The 27846-nt window shown below is 40.8% G+C and overlaps 3 protein-coding genes and 2 long non-coding RNA genes across 6 annotated transcripts; 3 read left to right on the forward strand and 2 right to left on the reverse strand.

The window, feature by feature from the left end:
* The first annotated feature begins 75 nt into the window (after positions 1-75).
* On the forward strand, positions 76-12027 carry LOC135336980 (alsin-like). Its single transcript, XM_064532873.1, has 21 exons — positions 76-264; positions 2241-2381; positions 2517-2605; positions 2670-2736; positions 3306-3379; positions 3762-3893; positions 4031-4195; positions 4601-4756; positions 4918-5029; positions 5183-5266; positions 7331-7470; positions 8050-8704; positions 9075-9232; positions 9415-9521; positions 9597-9759; positions 9987-10038; positions 10107-10144; positions 10745-10808; positions 11146-11207; positions 11724-11811; positions 11867-12027. Exons 1-21 carry the CDS (start codon positions 202-204, stop codon positions 11906-11908), a joined length of 2652 nt encoding a protein of 883 aa, XP_064388943.1. The 5' UTR covers positions 76-201; the 3' UTR covers positions 11909-12027.
* LOC135336983 (uncharacterized) lies at positions 5741-6945 on the reverse strand. The gene has a single exon (XM_064532878.1). It carries the CDS (start codon positions 6849-6851, stop codon positions 5823-5825), a length of 1029 nt encoding a protein of 342 aa, XP_064388948.1. The 5' UTR covers positions 6852-6945; the 3' UTR covers positions 5741-5822.
* Positions 12028-19960: 7933 nt separating the features above from the next.
* LOC135336985 (uncharacterized) lies at positions 19961-21017 on the forward strand. The gene is made up of 2 exons (XR_010394989.1): positions 19961-20228; positions 20656-21017. It is a non-coding gene; the product is annotated as an uncharacterized LOC135336985 (long non-coding RNA).
* A 710-nt stretch (positions 21018-21727) lies between these two features.
* On the forward strand, positions 21728-25232 carry LOC135336986 (uncharacterized). Of its 2 annotated transcripts, none has more exons than XM_064532883.1 (15): positions 21728-22058; positions 22158-22303; positions 22351-22457; positions 22509-22612; positions 22659-22768; positions 22816-22889; positions 22942-23051; positions 23102-23200; positions 23250-23342; positions 23392-23492; positions 23538-23690; positions 23743-23862; positions 23911-24068; positions 24120-24250; positions 24553-25232. In XM_064532883.1, exons 1-14 carry the CDS (start codon positions 21812-21814, stop codon positions 24244-24246), a joined length of 1749 nt encoding a protein of 582 aa, XP_064388953.1. In that variant the 5' UTR covers positions 21728-21811; the 3' UTR covers positions 24247-24250; positions 24553-25232. The 2 variants fall into 2 exon arrangements, with proteins under 2 accessions (XP_064388953.1, XP_064388952.1); XM_064532882.1 differs by having other exon boundaries at positions 21730-22058; positions 24587-25232.
* LOC135336987 (uncharacterized) lies at positions 21765-24680 on the reverse strand. The gene is made up of 2 exons (XR_010394990.1): positions 24540-24680; positions 21765-24477 (listed from the first exon to the last, which is right to left on the reverse strand). It is a non-coding gene; the product is annotated as an uncharacterized LOC135336987 (long non-coding RNA).
* Positions 25233-27846: the final 2614 nt, after the last annotated feature.

The raw sequence follows: 27846 nt of genomic DNA on the forward strand, positions 1-27846 counted from the left end.
ACTGTACTTGATCGCAAACTATCGCTCATTCGCAAAATTTTTACTAGCAAAATATTAATACGGTAGGGGGCGTGGTGCACTCCACGTGGACGACAAAAATTAGAATTATAACTAAACATTTATTTATTTATTACTTTGTTTACTTTCTTGCTCATTGGAGTGTGCAGTGTAGACAGTGCTACTCTATAAAGAGCAAGCATCATGGCAGGCAAGAGAGATGCAGAAATGGAAGTGTTCTGGTCATCCCTTACTCCCAGGATAAAGGTGTGTAATACTGGCTGTTTAATATAGTAATGCCTGAATGCTCTTCAGGTCAGCTAGAATGTTGTAATCTCATGACTATAGTTTTATCTGGAAGAGGTCACTGTAGAGCCAAATGTACTACAGCCCATATATGTATATATCTACGCTCGGGCCGGCCGAACTGAATGCTGAAGCTGTTTAACTAACACACGTTAATGTTGAACCCACTCTCAGCTTAATATGGTCTAGCTATAACATTACTGGGGGTACATTGCATTAAAAATGCTCTGAATTAGTACTCTTTCTGATAATGTATTTAATATAGCACTGGCTTTGTGAATGTTATCACATTAAAACATTCAGTGTTTCACAGGGTATAAGCATTCCATAGGACAGCAATAGATGAAGATGAAGTAACAGATAAAGCATTGTTGTATATGAACAATATCTATCTTATGCTCACATCTGCTCACTTGTTTACTTTCACTCTCGTGGGACTGGAGGGTTGGAATGTCAATAGAATAATATACGCGTGGTACATTATAATAGTGCATGTGTCTTTGGTGTTATTGTCTAGGGAGCTGTAAGGGTTGTCATTATTAGGAGTGCATGTACCGAATCTTAGGATACTCTACCAGTATTGTGTTGAGTTTGTCTGTATTGTGAACAGGGGATGTTTATTTGGGATAATTACAATATCCAGACGTAATGGACACACGCACGCACGCACACATCCACCCACCCACACGCACACACACACCCACTCACCCACACGCACACATACACACACACACACACACGCACACACAAGCACTGCGTGTAGTCAACTGTATAAGGCCACTTACTGTTCTGTCCCCTAGCATGTGATTAACTGTACCCCTAATCTGATGGGTTGTTTGCGAAGTGATGTATACAATTTAGGACATAGCACATCAAGTGTGAGAGCACCATTAACAGCCAATAGTTATAGTTGCTAATTGGATAGAATTATCATGCATGGCATAATTATGCGTGTTTATATAGCTACCGTTATAGCGGGTAATTTTCGTTTATGCATATTTTCATATGAACCATGACCTAATTAAGTAATTCGTATTCTATCATACAGCTCTCAGGATAGTGATGTTGAAGCTATTGCGGTAAAGTAATTTTGCAATTTTAATTTTCGTATGATGCTCTACGAAAATCATGAACAATTCCACCATACAATATACGAAAATAACCTTGCATGTAGTACGTCATATAGCTCATTTAAAAATAAATACCAAAATTCTGGTGCGGTTCAATATGTACAAGTTGGTCTGTACTACCATAAGAGGAATTGAACATGCTCTCCCGTTAAACCACCCACTCGTATAGCTGTGAAAATGAGTGCCAAAATGTACAAGTTGTTCTGTTAATTTTTTCATTCATCTTTCAGATTGTTAATGGGTCCACCTATATAGTATCTATCGCTCCATTTGGCTCTTAGTACTGTTGCTATAGGAACGTCATTGTGAGGAGTGCTAGTTAGTCGCAGATAGTTGCCAAATCTCAGTGTACTGTACTTGTTCTGAGTTGTGTGATGGTGGTTAATCACCGTATGACTAGAGAATAGTTGCAAGCATCAAACACAATTATTATGCAAACGTTGCGAGGGTTGATCAATTCACAAAAATAAATAAAGATGCGCAAAACCTAAAGACACACGATCTTTGAACAACGCTCAAAGTCAATTTTTCTCTGCTGATTTGGCTCATTTGTAGGTTTTTCACCAGCAAAATGTTCTAGTAATATGGTATCACATTGCCATGCCTTGGTTTGCTAGCATCTGGTTGTTATAATTATTTGCGTACAGCATTTTTACGGTATTTAAACGGTCAAACCAACGTTTGTTGAAATCGATAGTGTCTTCATACAAGTTTTGGTTGTCCTGTTTTTTGTTTAATGTACGTGTTTGGGTATAATCATCAATAATCCCTCTCAAACACTTCCCCCCATCTCCTTCCCATGCACAGTCACTGCTCTGGTTTGAAGATCGTAGGTTGGTTATATCCAGCGATGAGGTACCAGTGATGTTGGCTCAGCAAGGCAGACTGGCTGCCATAAAAACAGCTCCAAAGTTTTATCTTTTCACCGACGCCTTTTGTGTACTGCAGGTGAGAGGAAATAATGGCTGCTGAAAGATCTATTCAGCTACATTGTGTATCCAATTTCAACAATTTATGTACGGTTTAGAGTTTAGATCAATCCTCCACACCCACACACACACCCACACCCACACACACACACAGGGCACGTCACTCACGGAGTACCCACTGAGTGTGACCTGGCTAGAACACATGATCCCTGCCGAGGGCATGTTCCATAGCATTCAAAACATGTGAGATATGTTATATCCCTATAGCTAGCTGGTATACCATTCCAATATCTCCATTCCTATACAGGACATCATTCCGACTTCTAACCCCTGAGGCTACTGTAGAACTGATATGTAAAGAACTGGCTCACAAAGTGAGGGCTCTCTGTTATGTAATAGTTAGACACTGTAGGAGGTGTCTACAGGATTTAGAATCCCAAAGGCACTGAAGTTCCAAGTGATTATGGAGATACATTGAATAAAAAACCAAGTAACGCAACGAGTTTCAATGACTCCCATCATTCAAAGCTTTTGCATGTGCATAAAAATGCTCTGTACTTTTTATGATTAATAGGCCTTCCCATTGGTTGGCCTTCCAAAAATTTATTTCCAGCAACTGGAGGTGATGTAATCAGTCACCTTGATACTCTCAATTATACAGCTTTTATAAGGTAGCAGGGTTTGAACTAATTGTGGGGAATACATATGAATAACATTAAAACACACATAACTTCATGATGACTACCAGAATATTATTGGATGCAGAAACCTTTGCGAATGAGCCAATTAATCAGCATAAAATTGACATTTTATTTTTGCGAATTGATCATCAAGTCATTGTGTGCTGGCTCAGCCAAAGGTGGTGCATGTGATCGTGTGTGCGTGTTCAACACTATAGTGACGATGACATCATCTTAATACACTCTTCCTCTCTCTGACACAGTCCAAGTGGGTGTCCTCCATTGCTGATGCTATTGGAATATCACTCAACTACACTCAGTTCATCAGTGGAAGAGGGTCAGTTGAGTAATACTCCGAATACATAATTATACACAGTTGCTCCTACCCCCCCCCCTAGCTCCCACCCCATTGGATAGATCCCTGCATCACTATACACGTCTACAATATAGCTGTTTCCTAGTGTTTAAACAGTTATTATAATGGCTGCCTGCTGAAGTGTAGCTTCTTTAATGAGTACTATGTTTGCTTCTGTTTCTAATTATACACCGTATGGCACAATATGAACTCAAACTATTTCCTATAAACACAACTATTGTTCGTTAGTTTTAGTGTGGCTTTCTAGTTTCACTTTAATTCACTTGCTTTTTGCTTCTGTGTGACAAGTACCCAAACAGACTGATTGTATAGTATGCATACACTTCATCTCTCTCTCTGTTAGTGATCTGAGCTTGGACAGCAAGTTGGAACTACTCAAGACTCGTGAATACGCAGAGTACATATATCGAAGTCTGGCCGAGTACAAGGACGGAAGGTTCAAAGGTCAATGGAGAACCGCCAAGCCACATGGCAGGTATAGTTACTATAACGTACTATAATTATAGTAGCAATGTACTTAACATGTGCATTGTGTGTGTTTGTGGGTGTACTCTAGCCTCACACACTCACATCCCCACCCACACCACACTCACACCCACCCACACCACACAGTGGAGAGTTCTCCCAGGAGAGCACTGGTATTCTCTATAAGGGTAGCTTTAGAGAGGGCAGGTTCCATGGTCAGGGGGAGCTCACGTGGTTCTCAGAGAGAGACAACCGAAAGAAGTACATTGGAGATTTCAGAGGAGGGCTGACGGACGGACATGGAGAAATGAAGTGAGTCAGTTTGTGTGCGTGCGTGCGTGCATGCGTGTGCTTTCGGCCCTAAATTGTCCATTTTCTGGAGGAAAAAGCATACATGTATGTGGGTTATGTTTTCAGAGCTAAAATTGATGGTTCATAACTTGCCTTAGTTTTAAAGCTAAAAGATGTATTTAGTAGCCCATTGATAGTGCTACTATGTTTTCACCACACACACATACGCCCACATATGTCCACACACACGCACACACACACACACACACACTCACACACACACACACACACACACACACACACACACACACACACACACACACACACACACACACACACACACACACACACACACACACACTGTCTGTTGTACACATTTTGACTTGGATTCTTGTGTTTTATTAACCCTTTACATTAACCCCTTAGGTACTCTAATAGCGACATCTACTCGGGTCACTGGAGTCAAGGAGAGAGGTCAGGGTTCGGCAAGATGGAACAAATGTCACGCAAAAACTCCTTCTATATCGGCAGTTGGGAGAATGACAAGAGGCAGGGTTATGGAGTGTACGAAGACAAGATGAAGTGAGATTAAGATTAGAAGTTGTTTAATGTGTAGACTCTAATTCTTGGCCCTCAAATTATATCCACACCCACACCCCTCCACACACACATACACATGTTTAATCCTCCCCATTCCCACACCCACACACACTGTCCATCTGCCCACACCACCACACATACAGACACGAGCGCTACCTGGGCATGTGGGCAGATGATAATCAGAGTGGTCCCGGAGTGGTGGTCAACTCTATCGGTACATACTGCGAAGCTGTCTTTACAAATGGAGTCATCGCAGTAAGTACCATTGAGATATACTAATAACATCATTATCGTGTTTCCGAACTGTCACCCTCCCATTAATGAAAGCCACACACGCCCGCACACACACATACGCCCACACACACACACACACACACACACACACACACACACACACACACTGTGTAGAGTGGCCATGATGGCTTGTTGATTGATCCTGATGGGAAATCATTCATGGGAAGGTTGGGATCTGAGCTCAAACTTTGTGGAAAGGTGAAGATTTATAAGTTAGATATGGAGTGATTTTCATTTAGCAACCATATACATATACGCAGCTAGCTGGGTACATGTATGTCATGATTATCCAGTGGTGCTTTATTGTGGTGTACAATCAGACACCTGCTGGATTAGGCCATAGCAACAATGGACTGGAGCTCCCGTATATATGGTGCCATCTGCATGCATGTGGTAAACCGCGTTGATATTTACTACAAGCTAGTACATGTACTGTACATTTGTAAGTGGTTGCTTACAATAGCCTGGTAATGCCTGCAGAATAATAAACTTTGGTAATCTTAGCACACTATACACACAGCTTCTATTAGTGTGTCATCTCATAAGGGTTCAAAGGGTTTATGTATTGTATGTCACTTTACATGCTCCAGCTACTACTGTACACACGCTTTATACACGTGTATAGCTGCATTGTTGCTTTAATTGAGATGGTTACAATAATTATAAGCAAGGTAATGGTTGCACGTATTATCACAGTAAGGTGGTTTTAATCACAATTCACGATACACAAAAACACAAAATTAGAGTTTCTGAATTATACTTGGGAGTAGCTACGATGTGCCGAATTCGGATTCAAATGTTTCCATTCCATATCTCCTCCCGTTTCCTCTCCTAAAACACTCCCTCGACTATTAACTGTACTCACGTACTGCTCTTCACCGAAAATTGTAGTCTCGTTTTTGAGTCGTTTCGAAAATACCATCAAAATTGGTCCAGAGAAAAGAAAAGCACACATGAAAGTTGACCAGTACGTAAAAAACTGTATTTGGGATCTGTTCGTGTTCACAACCGTGTCTCTTAACAGTGGCACAGAGAAGACTAATATCGGTGTAGCCAGAAGTCCGATACTGCATATTATGTTGAGTGTAGTTACTGCGATGACGCCACACCACCAACCGACCTTACCCTCTTGTGAACTAGCACCCACCCAGAGCCCAGCTTGCACGTTCATTATAACAGATGCTAGCACAAGCACGCCCCCTGCGTTGCCAAGGGCACCGGCGTAGTTGAATACGAACTTGTAGCAATGTATAGTGTAGTCGTTCTCGTAATCAGTACAGTTGATCAGCGGATTTTCTGTTTTTGCCTTCCAAGTGGTGGAGTTTATTGCGAAACAGTCCATGTTCGGATTGCAGGCCATCGATTCGTCGACTAAAAATGCGTTCCAGAAGGCAATTAAAGTGCAAGTGCATACGAACATGACCACTAGAAACAGCAACGCCAGTAACCATGGTCGCACGTGTCTACCACATATCGAGTATATAGTCGGCTTTCCTTTTGCTTCTAATTCATCAATTTCTTTACCGTAAATCAACTTTAGTCCACCGAAAATACACGTCCAACACGGCAGCTTCCCACCTTCAGTTTCAACTTGTGCTAAGAACTTTCTTACTCCTTTCTTGTGAGCACAAGAGTCGAGCATTTTCCTGAATGGCCAGCACATTAAGACAATAGCGTATGCTGTCACCATGGTTCCAACTAGACTCAGAGACAGAGCCACTAAGGGCACTACGGTAACTGTTGTCCTGTAGACACTGTAGTTGAATGTAGTCTCATCAAACATCTTGATAGCTATAATTATATAAGAGTGAGCTATAACTTCAGTACTGGCTAGCTAGCTAGCTAGCTTGCACATGTGTCTGTATATTAATGACCTTAAGGGCTTCTGTGTAGTGTATTCATACGACCTCTATAACATGTGCAGATGGTACTAACGATATTCACAGCTTGAGAGTGGCATTGTGGCGGTGTCATGTGCTTGTTGAGTAGCTCTATGTGTTATTGTTGATATTTACTAATGGCGCTATCCCTCCCTATACCTGTATAAATTATATATGCACAAAATTGCTTGGGATAACCCAACCTGTGTACAGTGTAGCAAAATAATTCTAGCAGTCCAATTTCAATGATTTTTTGAGGAGCTCTTTAAAATGCCAATTTCCAATTTCAGCAGGGTTTCAGATAACTCTAGTGCCGGTTACCCAGGTCTATACTTAGCTGATTTCCACTGCCTATAATAATTATCTTACAACTATTGTACAGGGTGTGCTGACGCTGACCAATGGGACGACAGTTGATGGTGTATTTGGTGGCAACTGGAAGGGGAGGATTGAGATAATGAGAGCAGTTCTAGCGGACAAAGGAGAGGAGGGGATTGACGGGGAAGCATACGATGAGTTACAGTAAGTGGAGGGAGGGCTGTAAAATTGAATAAATATTTCAGTTAAATAACCGTATTAGTAATATTGAAATATGACCTTAATTTGGAAGTTCGTATTAGCTATGTACAGCTGCTCCAGCAGTTAGAAGGTTGTATAGTATGAGCAATTCTTGTTTGTTGCTTAACTGCTAGATCATGCAATATTATATTAACTGATCCACACAGTCCTTACAACCGTATAGCAGGTGATTTTTGTGGGGTAAAAAATTCGTTATTTTCGTGGGCAAGCTGACCTCCACAAAATGTTAACGTAGGCATGGCTTATCGGAACGTAGGAATGCAGTGCAGGCAACGAGACTAAACGAAATTTTTACTCACAAAACTACCGTTCTCCAATTTTTTACCCCCGAAAATTACCCGCTATACGGTATGCAGCACCAGCAGCTTTGGACTTCATCTCTTTATACTCTCTCACCTCTGGGATAACCAAGCTTGAATATTGATTTGCAAGTATAACCGTATTGGATATAATTATATGCAGTAGCAGTTAGAAGGTTGCAAAACCTTGTATTTATATTTTTAATTCTCTCCACCTCTCTAGGATAGCCAAGCTTGATGGCAGGATAGGTAACAGTACAGTCTCGGCTAGTCGCAAGTGGGAGCCCCTGTTTAGAGAGTGTGAGACGGCCCTCGGGTTTACTGGTGATGCTGCCAACGACGTGTACTCTGCTTGGAGCCGACTAGCCACCGAGTCGTTCAACCGTAAAAGAGGGGAGGACTCTCCCCCGCAAGTATCCCCTCGTGGAAAACGGTCCAACTCCCTCACCGGATTGCAGGGCAAAACAGTTAAAGTGCCGGTGGGTTTGATACCTCTAGAGCGAGCGAGAGCACGAACTTTGAAACCTGGACTAACTGGATTACAAGATGCTGCGAAATCATTTGGTACGACTTCTACATCGGGGATTTTCCCCGTTTCCAAGGAGACTACAGTCGAGGAAGTACGCCCATCAATTAGTCGTCCAATCAATATTGAGGATTCTTCGCTGTGTTGTTCGTATCCGTCTGGGCATGCGTATCGTTTGTCTCGTGTGCCGTATGCCCCCCACGCCGATAGTAGCGAAAGCCCCCCCAGTGAGGGGGGTCAAGAGGAACAGGGGAGCAGGAGTCAGGGGGTGACTAGACGGAGATCTGATATGGAGGACACTATTCGAGAATCTTTTGATCTGACAAACACCATACGATCTTATGTGGATAAGGTAGAACCAAGTTACGATAAGATGTTTTAGTGCTAATTATTTGATATTTGATTTGCCTAATAATGGCGATCGCTGTCCTTGAGTGCGCATAACTCATGTTTATGTAGAGCGTACAATTACTAAACTATATAAGACATAAATTCCGTAAGCGTAAGGAACTCATTATGATGTGTTTTAGATCAATACTTTATGGCTAGTTTAATGGCGATCGCTGTCCCTGAGTGTGCATAAGGTAGAGCGCTAAGCTAAGACATGAATTCCTTAAGCTCTCTACCATAATTTTTAGACTAAGAATCTCTGACTGGTTTTATAAATTTGACCAAAAGCCTTGCTTCAATCTCTATTAATTATTCTCTCCTATATATGCCAGGCCTTCAACACCTCCAGTCACCCGCTGGGTATACTCATGACGAGGCTGGAGACAGTCTACCTGGAGTCGTACGGAGGTCTGGGGGCCAACAAGTACCTCCTCTCCCACGCCATTGCCGAGACTCACTCAATCATTAAGAAGATACACAGTATCGTGAGGTATAGGATTGATTTAACGAAATTCATTAACACATCTACTGCATGTACGTACAGTAACAGGACACATTGGCTTGAGTTTAATTAATAATGACCTACGCCTGTATAACTACTGTAGCTATTTTGGCGAAATTATTTTGTGTGGATTCTTTAGTTACCTCTTTTATTGCCTCCCACTTCTGCAGGATTCTATTCCCATTCATGAGTGGAGGTGATTCTAATATCTCAAACATTGGACTGTGTCGAGTGGAGGGACGGACTGACCCTGACGATTATCTGGATATAGAATCAGGTGAGCCAGCTTCTATATCTCCCACTCTTTCCCCATTTTTGAATCCATTCTCGCTTCTTTGTTTCTTCCGTGCAGGCTACGGCATTCTCCACCCGCTAGTGTTCATACGTCTATTCCCAACTCTAATCAATCTTTATGTCCTCCATCACGAGGAAGAGGACCTCCGCTATCTGAGAGGACTCAAGTTCCTGCAAGATATGGACGTAGATAGGCTGACTCGATTCATCAAGTTCCCCAGGTGTGTGTGGTGTGTACATTGTGTGAGGTGGTAGTGTGAACGGGGGTGTAAATGTGTGTGTAGTGTGCATGGGGGCGTGTATGTGTGTATATTGTGTGTGAGATTATACTGTACGTGTAGTATTATGGCGGCAGATATAGCTATAACGTTAGCTGTAACATGTGCAGAGATTGATCCTTATATAAACTCTTGCTTTACTCTACCCCCCCCCCCCCCCTCCTACACAGCCATCTCTGTACTAAGCTGACTGGACAAAAAGCCGACAGTGACGCTCTCAAGGTATGCAATATAAACACACAGTTTCTCTGTGCACGCTGCCTGTGGTAATCAGGTTATGTTTGCCACAGATTATGGACGAATCATCCAACACACTTCGAGTGATCAAGTAAGTTAAATACTACAGTTTCTAATGAAAGCACCACAGGTGCTGATGCCTCGGTGGAGATGCCAAAGCTACATAACATAAAGCTACTAATAGCGCAATATTTTACTGCATGCAAACTCAAAGAGTGGGTAATGATCGACCATGATTGCTGTTAAAACGATCGATGCCAAAAGTTCAAGTCTAAAATCAGTAATGGCTGCCATGCAGAGCCTTGCATCTCTCTTCTCACTCTTGCAGCTACCAATAGCTAGCGTTCTAGTGCAGAGCTAACTACTAAGTAGAGTAGTAACACTCGGTAAACAAGTTTGGCTACGTGCTCTTCTGAAAAGGCTGCAATGGCATTCCAAGTAAGCAAAACTAGGCATAAGAGAACGAAGCATTATTTTGCAAATCCACGAATTAAAATCCAAGAAAACATGACTAGAAGCCTATAGAAACTCTTACTTGCACTTGATTCATCCTTGAGCAGCTGTAGCAGTCTATACACACACACACACACACACACACACACACACAAACACACTACCGTATACCTCGCTTGCGCATGCACACCGAGGCATAATAAAATATAAACTGTTTATAATTCCTCTTATTCTACAGTACTCTGTTCACTCCTGGTGAGTTTCTGGAGCATTTCAAGAAGGCCTTTCAGCAACTAAACAGTGTAAGTGTACATACACTTGTCCCTTATGATATATACGTTGAGAGTCCCATAATTAAATTAATGTTCTATTATTGTTGATGTATTCTGTAGGTTTCGGAATGACCTTTCAAATTATGTGTTTATAGATCCTGATTTTGTGATGACTAGTTAACAAAAGCACACACCATAGCCTCTGCGCTTTTCCCCTGAAACTCAGCCGTTTTGGTATCATGTAACGTACGTACAGCATTGCACAAGGTTGCACGTGTATACTGGTCCCATGTAAATCAACACTTGAGCAGTACGGAATGCATTGTATTCATGTTGTGTGTATTGAGCTGTTATTGCATCTTTACAGATTGAACTGTTGAGTGGAGACTTTCTGTTACCTGCCATTGTGTTCATTCTGACCAGAGCAAAGTGAGTTCATACATGTGATAGCTACATTGTATAGTAGTCCATTATGTGTGAGAATGACCCCGGAAATTATTTGGTCAATTATGGCAGTTGCATATGCTTGTGGGTAAAGATATTCCCCCATTACTGGAACCATACTAATACCATGTTAGATCATACTGTACGAGAATTCAGTGGACTTGTATGGAAATCTTACATCCATGGTAATGCAACTCTGAGATTTTCTGAGTATGCATAAAAGACTCCATTAAAAAATTCTCAGACGTTAGTTCATGTTTACTTGACATGCATGCATGTACTTATGCTGACGGCAAGATTTTTTATGTACTGTAGCTTACGGCACGGCCATAAATACATCTGAATTGTGTGAACTGTATATGATAGCAGCCAGCCTATAGTTACTGTGTACTGATGCATTTCCCCAGTACACCACACACGCACAAACACACACGCACAAACACACACGCACGCACACACACACACACACACACACACACACACACGCTCACACACACACAGTGTTCCAAATTTAGGAAGCTATTTGCACTTTTTGACTGACTTTGCCAACACAACAGCAGAAGATGACTACACCCTCGTCACATATGAGGTGAGTGGTCAGTTTCTCCCACCCCCTCAGTGACTAGTGCCCCTCCCCCCTACAGGCTGCTTATAACTTTATTAAGACCAACGCTCCTGGAAGATAGAATGATGTACTGTTAACAATCATCACTGTGTTTTATAAAGTTGTTTATTTGTGTATGTGTGTGTGCAATCAATTTTACATAAATTAATTAATAAGCATATTGACATCTTGACTTTCAAATACAGTATAATACATCTAATTAGCAGTAATCATTAGTTCTGAGAATACATAAAATAGCTCAGTTCTTCTCTTGTGAGACTGTTCATACACCTGCATCCGTGGTAGTCAGGCTGAACCATGTCAATGGATGAGCAGTTAGTATAGATTCGTCTCATCTACTTGTATTTGGTTGTTCACATTTTGAACACGTTTAGTTCGGAAACTGTACAACAGGTACCCAAGCACACAGTAGGGGTAAAGAGCTAATATAGTTGTTACTATGATCAGGCCGATTCTGATCTCTTTCCTATAATTTTGTAATAATACGTATGCATGTAAGGCAACATACGCAATGTGTAATATGTTAACTATAAAGTACATGGACCACATCACCAGTTCTTTAACAAACAGTATTGCATATCTCCTTCTTGCAACTAGTCTCCTTCGAACACAAAACCAAACAAGTAGAATTACATGACCAATCAAAGTTAAGAGCGTGGCTGCAGGAAAGACCACAAATATCGGACCTGAAAAAATTAATAGGTATACTATGACAAACGGTATAGGCAGCACAAATGCTACAATCACTAGCACCACTTCCAGTATCACTTGTTGTTTGGGTGTACGGTTTACACAGCACGGCTGTCTTCTCATACAGCAGCTGCACGTTTGAGCACATAGTTTCCATAGCAAGGTGGAGTAAGCTGTAAAGATTAGAACGTTAGCAATCCATGCTATATAGCCTAATCCCGAATTGATTAATTTCAGTACATGTACATAATCACAAGTTTCAGGTATACTCATCACCAGGCCTAATCCTACCAGCAATGTTGTAGCCACAGACAAATAGACAAACAATCTCGCATGGAAATTTGTCTTTTTTCTACAAACAAACACGATGCTCAAAACTAGTCCGATGATACTGAGGAGAAGTTCCAGAGAGGACAACACTTTCTGTGCCAATATCAACTCAGGAAAAGCTCCCAATTGCATTAAAAAATCTCGACACTCGTAGGAAATGTTGACTAGGTCGTAGTAGTAGCCCACATTATCATTTGGTAAGCTTGAATGCATCTTGGAGCTCATGTACCACTTGGCTGGCTATTTTGCATGTGCATGCTAATAGCTGTAAAGATTGTTTTATATTGATTAGATCTTGCTTAAAATTCCCCTAATCATTCGTATAGAGGTCAAAATATTCGTGGTTAAAGGTCTGACCATGAATATCATTACCCACGAATGAAGCGACCTAGCATGCCTACCTTTACTTGCAAGTGCAAGCTCCAACCACGAAAATATTACCCACAAAGTGTCTCAATATTGTTGAACCACGAATATTTTGTCCCCCGAAAATTACCCACTATACGATATAGACGTCTAGATTGGCAAACTCACCTATTCATGTAATACATATAATTATGGTACAAAGGGAATTCCACAAATTATTACAAGTTACCGTATAGCGGGTAATTTTCGGGGGACAAAATATTCGTGTTTCAACAATATTGAGACATTTCGTTTCATGGTTGGAGCTTGCACTGCAGGTAAAGTTAGGCAAGGTCGCTTCATTCGTGGGTAAAATATTCGTGGTCAGATCTCCAACCACGAAAACTACCAATATTTTGCCCCACGAAAATTACACGCTATGCGGTATTCTATCATTATGTCAGTGCTGGAGTCTGAGAGTTTAATCAGATACTGATTTTGAACATAAAAAAGCACCAAATTCATTCCAGTACTATACATTACCCAAAGTGATTCAAAAAACAAGATTCGTGCAAATGTTCTATTTATGCTGTGTTCATCAATTTTATTGTACTGTGATGTCACTTATACGACCATGCCATTGTGTAGGCAGCACTATAATATTGTATGCAGTTAAACTACACACAATCATACATTGTTCCAAATTAGAGAAGTTATTTGCACTTTTTGACTGACTTTACCAACACAGCAGCGGAGGATGACTACACCCTCGTCACATATGAGGTGAGTGGTCAGCTTCTCCCACCCCCTCAGTGACTAGTGCCCCTCCCCTACAGGCTGTTTATAACTTTAAAAAAGAAGTGGTTTTATAATTTCTCTATGAGCTCTCTCTAATTATGATGTCAGGTTTTTTCTTGTTGGGTACAACCCTTTATGCTAACCATTATTATTATAATATTCATGCATGCACTCCTGATAGTATAGTGCACTAAGAGCATACCTTCATGTACAGTGGAACCATAATGACATAATAATTAAGTATTGTGCTCTATTTTACACATGCACTTGATATCTATGTAGACTCACTACATGTATACTCTTCTAGAGCAGTAGCCTCGATCCCAGGCCGATCCGTCTCCAATTGAACGCTAGGTCGCCTCCGTTCAATTGGAGACGGATAGGCCTGGGATCAAGGCTACTATAGCAATACATAGTATCATGCACTCTTATAGGATTCTATACTGTGGTGATTTTTTGGGATCATTTCATGCCATGCATTCAGCAACATCATGCACATGTACACCTCAATAGTATTATTAACAACAGTAAACTATAGATTAAAATTATGCAATCACTTGAAGAGCTAGAAATTAACCAGTTTATGATTTTATTTTACGTATATAATAAAGCACCAAATTCATTCCGGTGTTCATTAGCCTCAGCATGATTTCAAACCCAAACTGATGCAAAAAGCAAGATTTTTAGAACCGTGCAAGTGTTCTATTCTGTGTTCATCAATTACTGTATAGAGGGTATATTTCGAGGGTATAAATGTTCGTGGTTTTCGCGGATTAGGCATGAACCGCGAACATTTATAACCGTGAATTTAATATTTCATGCATGCATGCTGCAAAAAAGGCGCTATTCCACGAAAATTAAATCCGCGAAAACCTTTCTAAAGGCACATCCACGAAAATTTATACCCTCGAAATATACCCGCTATACGGTAGTTCGATGTTGTTTACGACAGTTTGTATGGATTCAATATAATCAGATCATAAACTCCATTGTGCATATAGGCAGCACTTATAATATAGCATGCAGTTACTTTCCCACCCACACACAGTGTTCCAAATTTAGGAAGCTATTTGCACTTTTTTCCAACACAACAGCAAAAGATGACTACACCCTCGTCACTTATGAGGTGAGTGGTCAGCTTCTCCCACCCCCTCAGTGACTATAGTGCCCCTCCCCCCTACAGGCTGCTTATAACTTTATTAAGACCAACGCTCCTGGAAGATAGAATGATGTACTGTTTACAATCATCACTGTGTTTTATAAAGTTGTTTATTTGTGTGCAATCAATTAATTAATAATATGCATATTCACATCTTGACTTTCAATAATACATCTAAATAGCAATTGGGCTAATCCTCAGTCATGGTAATCTAAAATTAGACACTAGCTTTATGTCTCTGTCTGAGATGCAAAGTATTAAACTGATCTACGAATTATGCAGAGTGGATTTTCATACTTGTCCTGCAACCATGAATACATACAGACACGTATACATGTACACAACAACAAATAAACTAGACTCTAACTTGTGTTAATAGCAGTAATTATTAGTTCTGAGCATGCATAAAATAGCTCAGTTCTTCTCATGTGGGACTGTTCATACACCTGCATCCGTGGTAGTCTGGCTGAACCATGTCAATGGATGAACAGTTACTAGATTCGTACCATCTACTTGTATTTGGTTGTTTACATGTTGAACACGTTTAGTTCGGAAACTGTACAACAGGTACCCAAGCACACAGTAGGGGTAAAGAGCTGATAAAGTGACTACTATGATCAGGCCAATTCTGATCTCTTTCCTATATGGTTGTGTCAGCATGACCGTAGATAAGGCAAAATAAGCAATGCTTAATATAGTAACTATGAAGTACATAAACCACATCACTAGTTCCTTGACACATCTTCTTTTTGCTATTAGTTTCCTTCGAACACAAAACCAAACAAGTAGAATTAGATAACCGATCAAACCTAAGAGCATTGCTGCTGGAGTGACCATATAGACCACACCTATACTACCACTTACTATAACAAACGGTATAGGCACAACAATTATTAAGAGCAGGAACACCACTTCCAGTATTACCTGTTGTTTGGGTGTACGATTTACACAACACGGCTGTCTTCTCTTACAGCAGCTGCACGTTTGAGCACATAGTTTCCATAGCAAGGTGAAGTAAGCTGTAAAGCTTAGAACAGTAGCAATCCATATTATATATGCTAATCCAAAAACATGTATTCCAATAAAATAATCACAAGTTTCAGGTATACTCGTCACCAAGCCTAATCCTACCAGCAATATTGTAGCCACAGACAAGTAGACAAATAATCTCGTGAAGAAATTGGTCTTCTTTCGACAGACGAAAACAATGCTTACAAACAGTCCGATAATACTGAATAGAAGTTCTAGAGAGAACAGCACTTTCTGTGCCAATATCAACTCAGGAAAAGCTTGCAATAAGCGTTCCTGACACTCACTAGATCGGTTGTAGTCTGAGATATTATTTGGTACATCCATCCTGGAGCACTTAATTGGCTATGAAGGCTGTGAACTCCATGTGTCTATAATACCTGTTTTTGCATTCCTGCACACAATAATTATATGCATGATAGAACACTTGCAGTTAGACTACTTCCCCATGCACCCACCCACATACAGTGTTCCAAATTTAGGAAGTTATTTGCAGACTTTGCCAACACAACAGCAGAAGATGACTACACCCTTGTCTCATATGAGGTGAGTGGTCAGCTTCTCCCAAATTAATAATCTAATCTCCCACCCTCTCAGTGACGCTCCTAATGATGTTGTACCACTATAGATAACCTAGCGTTATTGACCTCACTGTGTTTTACTTGAATTGTGTGTGTGTTTGTGTACAATCAATTTTACATTCTACATTCTGCTTTCTGCTAAAGTTGTCAAATACGTTATTCATAGATTTTGTAATTACTCGCATGCGCATGTGGTTTTCATGAGATTCATTTTTACGATTTCATTCCTGCATGCACACAATATAGAATACATGCAGTTATACTACACACACACACACACACACACACACACACACACACACACACACACACACACACACACACACACACACACACACACACACACACACACACACACACACACACACACACACACACACACACACACACACACACACACACACACACACACACACACACACACACACACACACACACACACACACACACACACACACACACACACACACACACACACACACACACACACACACACACACACACACACACACACACACACACACACACACACACACACACACACACACACACACACACACACACACACACACACACACACACACACACACACACACACACACACACACACACACACACACACACACACACACACACACACACACACACACACACACACACACACACACACACACACACACACACACACACACACACACACACACACACACACACACACACACACACACACACACACACACACACACACACACACACACTACCATCTCTATTTATTTTGACTAATGCCTTGTGCTAATTCTAAGAACCAAAATTAGAGGTTAATAATTGTTTTGTGCTTGCCACCTAGTAAAGCCACTACTCCTCACACACACACACACACACACACACACACACACACACACACACACACACTACCATCTCTATTTAGAGGTTAATAATTGTTTTGTGCTTGCCACCTAGAAGAACCACATAGACCCATCCCCATTATCAGATACTATCACCACAAAACCACCTGGCCCAGACAATACAGCCTTATAAGATAAGCCTCCCTCAAGGTCAGATTTAGTTTACACAAGTACATAGCCATGCAAGCTAAGTTGAAGTATTACAGCAGCCAATATCAAGTCTAAGATAAGTTCTATACTTTATGTCAGCATTACTTCCAATGTGAATATAGCTTACAATCAGCATGGCCCCAAATGAATAGCTTACAATCATTATTTAGTTTTGAATGCAATTGCAACAGATGAATGGGGAGGGTTGGTGCACCGTTAAAGACTCTTTAACCCATCATTCTCGGCTCTCAAGGCCGAGCATCTGTTTGCTTTTTCTATATCTGTATGGTTTTGTGCTGTCTAATTTTTTTGTTTTTTGTTTCTGGTAAATCCTTGTCGTAAATACACTTAATTAGCATCAGATGTCAATATGATTTAAAATTAAATTAAGCGAGCATCCCGTTTGAGCTAGTAATATGAGCAGTGGACACAATTCCACCCAAAAGTTATTTATTATTTTCTTATAATTTTATTTTGAAACCTCAAAACACACACACACACACACACACACACACACACACACACACACACACACACACACACACACACACACACACACATTGTTCCAAATTAGAGAAGTTTTTTGCACTTTTTGACTGACTTTGCCAACACAGCAACAGAAGATGACTACACCCTCATCACATATGAGGTGAGTGGTCAGCTTCTCCCACCCCCTCAGTGACTAGTGCCCCCCCTCCCCCCTACAGGCTGCTTATAACTTTATTAAGACCAACGCTCCTGGAAGATAGAATGATGTACTGTTAACAATCATCACTGTGTTTTATAAAGTTGTTTATTTGTGTACAATCAATTTTACAAAAATAACATTGAAACCATAATTTTACATAGATTACATATTCACATCTTGACTTTCAATAATACATCTAAATAGTAATAGTTCTGAGCATGCATAAAGTAGCTCAGTTCTTCTCATGTGAGACTATTCATACGGCTGCATCCGTGGTAGTTTGGCTGAACCATGTCAATGGATGAGCATTGACTAGATTCGTCTCATCTACTTGTATTCGGTTGTCAGCATGTTGAACACGTTTAGTTCGGAAACTGTACAACAGGTACCCAAGCACACAGTAGGGGTAAAGAGCTGATATAGTGACTAATAATATGATCAGGCCAATGCTGGTATCTTCCGATAGTTCGACCATAGACAAGACAAAATAAGCAATGCTTAATATAGTAACTATGAAGTACATAAACCACATCACTAGTTCCTTGACACATCTTCTTTTTGCTATTAGTTTCCTTTGAACACAAAACCAAACAAGTAGAATTACATAACCAATCAAACCTAAGAGCATTGCTGCTGGAGTGACCATATAAATCGCAGCTTCACCACCACTTACTATAAAAAAAGGTATAGGCAGTACAATTATTATAAGCAGGAATACCACTTCCAGTATCACTTGTTGTTTGGGTGTACGATTTACACAACACGGCTGTCTTCTCATACAGCAGCTGCACATTTGAGCACATAGTTTCCATAGCAGAATAGAGTAAGCTGTAAAGCTTAGAACAGAAGAAATCCATATTGCATATCCAAATCCCTGCTGATTATATATTCCACTACTATGCTCACAACTGTCAGGTCGATGTATACTCGACCTCATCACTAAGCCTATTGCTAATCCTACCAGCAATGTTGTAGTCACAGACAAGTAGACAAATAATCTCACGAGGAAATGTGTCTTCTTTCGACAGATGAAAGCAATGTTTAAAACCAGTCCGATTGTACTGAATAGAAGTTCCAGAGAGAACAGCACTATCTGTGCCAATGTAAACTTGGGAAAAACTTCATATGGCAATAAACTTTCTTGACACCCGTCATAGACATAGTCAATAGATCGGTTATAGTCTGAGATGTTCTTTGGTACATCCATCTTGGAGCACTTGCAATTGGCTATTTTACGGTGGCTCTGAGAGCTACTTGCAGTTGACGTTAGAAGTAGATAGTTGGCTTACCTATTTAGCTTTCTTTCGAAGTAGGTAGTTGGCTTACCTATACCTATTTAGCTTTCGAAGTAGGTAGTTGGCTAGCCTCGATTCCCGGCCGCTTGAACGCCTTGTTCAAGCGGCCGGGAATCGAGGCTAGTAGTTGGCTTACCTATACCATAGATGTAGGAGAGAGGGATTGGAAACGGAAGTAGATTTCAATGTACTTCACATATGACCTCGATAAACATCCTTGCCTCGCTTAATGAGGGCTAATTTATTCCCCAGTAACCTCGCGGGTAACTGAGATTATTGCAAATCTTGGATTTTATGCTAGTATTCTGTCAAGTTTTCCAGTATCCAGTGCAACTGTGCTTTATATAGATAGTGAATAACCATTATTCAAGCTCTATTTACCGTTGCAACTATCTTCTTCATTGAATTTAGGTAAGTTTAATCTTGTATTGTACACATTTATCCCTTTTTCTCTGAAATGATTAATGTTTAGGTCATATACTTCAATATGCTTGTTGGTAAATCATGTGGTATCACCCCAAGCCAAAGAAAATTAGTCATACATCAGCTGGTAGAATTTAGTGCTAGAAAAAAGTTGAATTAAAGAGCACCACTAAAGATCCCTTTTTTGGGAATATGCTAAGCGTTACAGAAATTTTAATTTTAGGCATACATTCCCTTATGATTGGTGATCACCCCAAGAGCATTAGTTTTGGATCAGGTGGATGTATAGCTTTTGTGTGCATGAATGTGTAGTCACCTATTTTTACCTCACAATTGTTATTGGCCCGGTAGTAGATTGTGGTGAAGGGCCTGTATTTAACTACTACAAATGCTGTTTCATCTATATTTTATATAGCAATACCTCGCAAGCCAAAACTTACTGAGTACGCTGAAGAAAAGAAGACAGAAGAATACCGAAGAATACCCCTCCTCTCTACACCCCTACACGTCACCGCCCTCGTAAATGTTATTGGCTGTTCCGGCTATATATACACTCTTGTATGCCTCACCAGCTTCTCTCCATCTAAGACTGTCTGATTAGAGTGCTAAACTAATCATAATTATAGCTGTAATAATCATTTTTATCGTGTAAGTTTTTGTTAATGTTGTTCGGTTTGATCCCACTCGTTTTACACTTAGAAAGCAACTGGCAGTGCTGTGGAGTGTTTTGCTGTCTCCAAGTGTATGTAATTATACTTAATGAATTGGAAATTGAAATGTATACACGCTCACCAGCCTAGTATATATAGAAACTTCGTACAACTGATTCATCAAAAGTGAAAACAATTAAGAAAGTTACATGGTGTATTATGTATCTTGTCGTGTGAATGATCATGGTTATTGCCTCAAACTAGTGGACTTCTTGATGGTTTTCTTTTTCATTTAATTTTAAGTTGGCAGCAAAAGAGAAGCCTCTGACAGTCACAAATACATTCACAATTTCAGGGAACTAAGCATCCTCTGATGATTTTATATCTACTGTGAAACAAGTATCCAATACCACTATAGCTCTGCACATTCTCCTTACTATTACCATGTACCAATGCACTGTTGATTGTGTCTCTTTCCCTCTTCTTTCACCGCTTACAATGAGTTTTCCTCATTTGAGGCAAGAAAAGAAGACAAGAAAGCGAGGCGCGGATGTTTTCCGAGGCCCACTTCCGTTTCCAATCCCTCTCTCCTACATCTATGCCTATACCTATTTAGCTAGCCTCGTTCCCAGGCCTTACTTTTTCTTGCTGTTGTCACTGTTCATCCATAAACATAAGAAAGACATAGTGAGGCAGCAAAGAAAGAAATGGGCGTACAGTTAAACGAGCATGCGCAGTATAAAAGGGGGCTGGGCAGTCCAGAAAATGGACGCATATAATTATAAAAAATGGTGGAAATGTACGCTTACTCTGGGAGCTATATATAGAGCTCTGTGAAGCTATATATAGTGCTCTGGGAGGTACTTAGACTATATTTAGATCTAAGCCAGCAACCAGACACGTGTACGAGTAGTTTGCGCTATGGCAAGTCAAAGAAATCGTTTCAGACATTCTCTAGTTGTCAATTTTGACAATGAAGCAGCTAAGGCTGCATTCAAGACAAGGGCTGAGCATATACGCTCTGTGCTTTCTCCTGCTGGACAGCCAACCCTGGACAACGCTGGTTTGATGTCAGCCATGTTTGACCTGGTTGAGCAGCTGATTCCCGCGCCTTACGCGGGTAGTCCTAGTGTAGTTCCTGCAAGACAGTCATTCAACAAAGACAGTGGTAAGTTACTGTTTGTAGCAAGTAGATGTAAATAGTATACACTGGCTGCTAGTGGGCACAGGCCTTTGTCTTTAATATAGCTACTATTTGTAAATACAGGCATCTATACTGGTAATATTAGACCAGATGATGAAGCTGCATTCCTCACTGAGAGGACGTGTCTGGCTGATTTGTTGGAGGGGTTGAAGACATCTTGTTCGTGTGGCTTATCTGTCAACCCTTGGACAGTAGGATCACTTGTTCAGGTACGTGTAGCTATAATTATATATACAAATATTATCTTCTATAATAGAAGGGCCATGTCCTGAGGCTAAAGTTCTCGTGCCGCAGATGCCATGTCGCTGAGAGAACGTGGTCCAGCTCCAGAGTGTTTGGAGCGCGTTACTTCTTGAACCAAAAGTAAGTTTCTCACATTATACCAAACATAAAATCATTTACATGTGTATTTAGAATGGTTCACAGTCTCACCTGTGCCGGTGTGCTGCCAGTCCAGTACATCAAACTCTCTAAGTTTGCGGGAATCGGCCATGTTGGACATGGGTACATGAAGAAAGGTGCGAAGAAAAATTTTGTTGAAATTACTGATTGCACTGTATGCAGTGTACTACGCCAGTGGATACTCTGATATAGTGGGCAGGATGGCAGAGGAGAGCATGAATGCTGCAGTGGATGAAGTGAAGGCCCTGCCAGCTTATGCCGAGAATGGAGAGGTAAGAAGGAATACGATTTTAGTAAAAGTATGTTTTTGTCTTGTTAGTGGGTCATTACTGACGCCAGGCATGACTCCACTGCTAATGCCTACCACACTACTGTGCCTTGTCTCGCTGGAAGGTACATACGATTATTAAAATTGTATATATCTGTTTACCTACTTTCTTCCTAGCACCAAGAAGATAGTTGGGATATCTACAGTGTCTCGAACAGACCACGGTGTTGCTCAGACACGAGAATTGCAGTGCACTAAGATTGCTGTGCCACAGGCAATTGCTCGTGGTATGGCACCTTTTTGTGTATGTACTATGCTAATCAGTATTGTAATTCAGGTCTGAATGTTGTAGAAGTGGCGCATGATATGCAGCATCAAGTGTCTCGTTACGTGACCTCTGATCTGGGACTGAAGAACTCCTTTGATACATGGCATGGTAAGTATTAGTAATAATAAAGTACACTGTTCAGAACTGTTTTATTCAGGGACCAAGAATTTGTCAAAGTGTCTCCAGAAGGTTACTCAGGGTCGAGTTAGAGACAAGGGACTGACATGGTTTCCTGAGCTGGTTGACAAGCGTACGTTTCCTATACTTATGTGTAATGGTGTGTTTTCAGTGTTCTTTAGGAAAGAGTATAAAGGTGCATCTATACTGGGCTATGAAGAATTGTGATGGTGATGGCCAGAAGCTTCGTAGTCTGATAGAAAATATCGCTATGCACTATCAGGTAAAGTAATGCAATAATAATTATTATTACACTAGTAATTTTTAGGACAACCACCTTGAATGCCACCCTTCATCGACTTGTCATCTCCCTCACTACGCTCCTGGCAAGGATCTGCTGACTGACCCGGCTACTGTCCAGCAGCTGGAGAAACAATTGAAGGACACCTACATCTATCGCTTCCCAGAGTCCTTCTGTAGGGTATGTTCGTTGAGTATGACTATAACCTACTTAGACTGTGTGCTGTATATAGTGTCGTGATATGTATTGGGTGGAAAGTTTCAACCACCAGCTTCTCTGCTACATCTCAAAGAGGATCCACTACTCTACCAGGGTTTTCTCTATGAGAATGAACTTGGCTGTGTTGGACTGGGTAAGGTTACTACTTCCCTGACAATTTGATATTAATAATTATATTCAGAATGAGAACGTGGGACGAGAGCACACAAGCGAGCGCAAGTTGAAAGACCTTCGGCGACCTGACCGCAGAACTGCCATGAAAGCTCTCGTCAAGAAAACGTATGAGTTTGCTTATGTACTGTGGACCACCTACGTTACAAAGAACATGACAAGCTTGGAGTAAGTCAACGTATCTAGTGATCAGTACAATACTTATTGTTATTGTTGTAGTTTTCTTGATGAAGATGATGGCGATGATGGCGATGATTCTGATACTTTAGAAGATGGGGAGATTGTACCTGATTCAGACAGTGATTACGAGGATGATGATCCTGGCTGTGTGGGACCAGACGTCTGATTGTGTGAGTATGTTGGTATAATGTACTTTTGTTTCGCTAACCCCCTTTTAGCCAGTCATACGTCATCCTATGTTTATCATTAATTTTACATACAATTAATAATGAGTCTGTTTGTACTAAAATTAATCTTCTATATTATCGTCTGTAGTGTCGTATTCAATACTGGCGTCAAATGTACTCATGTAATCCCTATAATGTCCGTCATCTGTAGGATAGCGTCTTCGAATTTCCTGCATGTACAGTACATGTATACACTTGAGTAATTTAATGCCATGAATTTTTTTTTTCTTACTTCAATTACACAGCGTGGCATGATGTCTCTCCTGTCATCCCTTGCAGTGCGCAGCTCCTTCGCTCTCAAGTACTCCTCGTCCTGCCACACCCCAAGCGTGTTCAGACACCTCCAAAACAGCTTGTAGAGCCTGTGTCGCTTCTCTGCATTGGCTGGATGTGGGTCACATGATCCCTTCAAAAACGTTGGAGGCTGTTGAATGACGCACGGGGCACAGAAACAGTGTGGACAGTGGTTGAGCCCTCTGTGGACGGGCACATTATGTTGTAGTGTCTCGTAACCACGAGGAAGATCACGCACACTCACATCTGCTGAAAGAAAGCGATAATAATTGGCTAAGTTGTACACGTATTGTGATATGGTCACTTACCTTGCCTTTCTTCCAGATCAATTTCATTCTCTGGTCTAACCACCCTCTCCCAAACGATCTCTGCCCTAAACCCTCTTGTTGGCTGGTGATCACGAATGAATTTGTTCAATTCTGAGATGAACACTTGAGGAGGAATATCGTCGTATTCAACTCTAACCTGGAACAAAACTGTGTATAGCTTCATATTGTTTGTATTGGTCTTACTTTTATGGTTTTTGCAGCCATAGTAAGCGCTAGCAAAGATAATATCTCTGTGGATAGTAGCTAGCTGTGTGTGCAAGTCTTGCGGCACAATTTGAAATTGTAATCACTTCCTTCCGGACTGCCCAGCCCCCTTTTATACACGGGAGCGCGGCGTGCTATCGCGCATTGATATCTGACGCATGCTCGTTTAAGAAAAGTAAGGCCTGGTCTGGGAAATCGCGTGATCCGCAAGGATTTTTATGAACGTGGGCGATATGTAGCCCACAATCGTGACGTAAGGTATTCTCCCACGCATTCAGAGTAAGACTGTACTGTACTGCACTGAGACAACCCAGCAAGTCAGATCAGAGAACCAGCGTGGCCAGCTCTGGTGGCAGTAGCTACCTGCTATATGATAATGATGACTAAGCTATTCTACTATAGCATGTAGAAAGACACAAGAAAAGGTAATAGTGATAGAATCTAAACACACAATCTCTAGACTAGTAGATCATCTAGCTAAGCCTAAGGTATAGCTAGCTATAGTGCTTGCAAACTTCCAGTTCCAAGTCCATGTCCAGCTTGCTGCAGGCAAAGTTTTATTAGTCGTAGACCTCTGCGTGGGCAGTCCAACATCTCTAGCTCAGTATGCCCACGCTCATTTTCACCCTTCTACCCTCAGCGACTTCCCGATACAGGCTCTCCTCAGAGCTCTCCTTTTTCCTAACTCTACGTCTATTTCTTTCTTTATTCCTCCAATTAATACCGTATTTTATCTCATTGAACGAATAATACAGTATTTTATCTTATTGAACGATATGATAAAGAGAGCCTGTGTAGAGGCTACTATCAAGCTTTTAGACTACATTACATCATCTGTAATTGATCTGATTGGCTAAAAACAGTAGATTACATGGAAGCATAATCTACAAGAAAGTACTTATTCTACAGGAAATGGGCGCATATTCTACAGGAAGTGGACACATATTCTACAGGAAATGGACGCATATTCTACAGGAAGTGACAAATAATTTGCAAGAAGTTCTCAAAAGTTGAAATGAAATTTTTAGTGAAAGTGACAAGATGACAAAAACATTATAAAAACACAGAATGCAATAGTTTGTTCAGTCAATATCCATTCTTTCCATGTCCACTGTTGCTTTGTATTGCTTTTTCCAGTTGGGCATGGGCAAGGGGGGCCAGGAAGCATCAAAAACACTTTAGCAGTCGCTTGACACTTTCTATTGAGTTTTTTAAGGTTCCATGCCGGTCCAGTCTGCTCTATACCCCCTCCACTCCACCACAGAGCTTCATTCTTCTTCTTGTTGTGTTGCAGTCAGTTCTAGCATAGTTCTAGGTTCTTTTTACTTGTCTGTTCTTTCCAGTATCTTCAAGAAGCGTTTCACAAGCTTTACTAAGTTTTTCATTGTTTTGAAGCCGTCTTCTTATCTTTTTCTGTCAACTGGTGTCTCTCACAGCTCTCCAGCTTGTCCAGCTCGCACAAATTCAATTTCTGTTGCTACGCACCAAACCTGGCTTTTTATAACCATAGTTGGTGACCTTTAAACTCTAGCTCTACAAGAGAGAAGTGGGCGGGGCCGGGGGACAAGCCAGGTCCCAGGCCACTCTTCCTCTCCTTTTGAGGCCTTGTGAAAGAGGCTCATACGTAGGGCTAGGGTAGACTATTTACTATTTTGTTGTGTGTTAGAGTAGAAGAGGGTATTATGAGATGGAACCAATTATGAGACAGCTGTTTAAAACAGGAGTGCTTCAGCTATTTTGTCTGCAGTTAATTAATAGCACTACCACTCTAGTATTTTTTCTAAAAGAAATTTGGAGTTGTATGCTTGTGTTGACAGAGATACCACAATAGTTTGTTTAAGTACAGAATTTAATTGGAAAAAACATTTTTATTGACCAAATTTAAGTGGGTGCCAAATGTTTGTAGTAAATTTCACTAGGTATCAGTTAAAACAGGAGTAACTGTTTTTATAGGCAAAATAATCACTATATTTTAATATCAAAAAGTTCCAGATATGTTAGAACAGCCAATTAGCGTTAAAATTAATTAATTGCAATGGTGTCTCGTAAATACCCCCCCTGTCTCATAATATCCAAACCACTTTGAACACTAGCTGCAAACAAAGCACTGTCACTAATTTTTTTGCTTACATGCAAAGCATATTTACCATAATAGTTAGTGAACAGGCTATTTAGCTCCCTCAAGATTACTGCAAGACAGGGGGGTCAGACACATTTAGAGGTCTCATAATACCCCCTTGTACTCTATAATCATTGGATGCAATGACACACAGAGAACATGCTATATCAGCACTGTGGTTCAGCTGAAACATGTAACAGTATCGCACACACTAGCACTACTGTAGATTTTCTAATACACATTGAATGTCATTTGTTCACTCGTTCCTTCTTAGATCCTGTATGTTCTTGTGCTCAGCATACAGTGCTTCGAAGCAAGCAGTAATAACCTGCAAGACAAAGATCTACGATTACAAACAGTATACCTGTACTGCTGACCCTCCTCCCACCCACAGCGATTTATAAGATTTATACAAGCACAGCAGATTCATGTTAGATACTATAAATTATGATGTAAGGCTTACATTTACTTTTGTGGGGAGAGGAAGGGGAATTTGTAACAACAGTTCCTTACCTTTCCTACTCAACTCTGTCTCAGGCTACTGCAACATCTTGCAAGACTTCAAGAGTTTGCTAAGGATATTACATACTTTG

Source organism: Halichondria panicea, chromosome 6, assembly GCF_963675165.1.
Source record: "Halichondria panicea chromosome 6, odHalPani1.1, whole genome shotgun sequence".
Classification (NCBI taxonomy): domain Eukaryota; kingdom Metazoa; phylum Porifera; class Demospongiae; order Suberitida; family Halichondriidae; genus Halichondria; species Halichondria panicea.

What these genes read in the sequence shown, in the direction of transcription:
- LOC135336980 (XM_064532873.1), top strand. Translation starts at nt 202, where the DNA reads ATGGCAGGCAAGAGAGATGCAGAAATGGAAGTGTTCTGGTCATCCCTT. An exon ending in TTACAAATGGAGTCATCGCA is followed by an intron (nt 5,030 to 5,182) that starts GTAAGTACCATT and finishes CACACTGTGTAG; the next exon opens with AGTGGCCATGATGGCTTGTT. An exon ending in CCTTTCAGCAACTAAACAGT is followed by an intron (nt 10,809 to 11,145) that starts GTAAGTGTACAT and finishes GCATCTTTACAG; the next exon opens with ATTGAACTGTTGAGTGGAGA.
- LOC135336983 (XM_064532878.1), bottom strand. Translation starts at nt 6,851, where the DNA reads ATGTTTGATGAGACTACATTCAACTACAGTGTCTACAGGACAACAGTT.
- LOC135336986 (XM_064532883.1), top strand. Translation starts at nt 21,812, where the DNA reads ATGGCAAGTCAAAGAAATCGTTTCAGACATTCTCTAGTTGTCAATTTT. An exon ending in CGTTACTTCTTGAACCAAAA is followed by an intron (nt 22,458 to 22,508) that starts GTAAGTTTCTCA and finishes ATGTGTATTTAG; the next exon opens with AATGGTTCACAGTCTCACCT. An exon ending in TCCTGAGCTGGTTGACAAGC is followed by an intron (nt 23,343 to 23,391) that starts GTACGTTTCCTA and finishes AGTGTTCTTTAG; the next exon opens with GAAAGAGTATAAAGGTGCAT.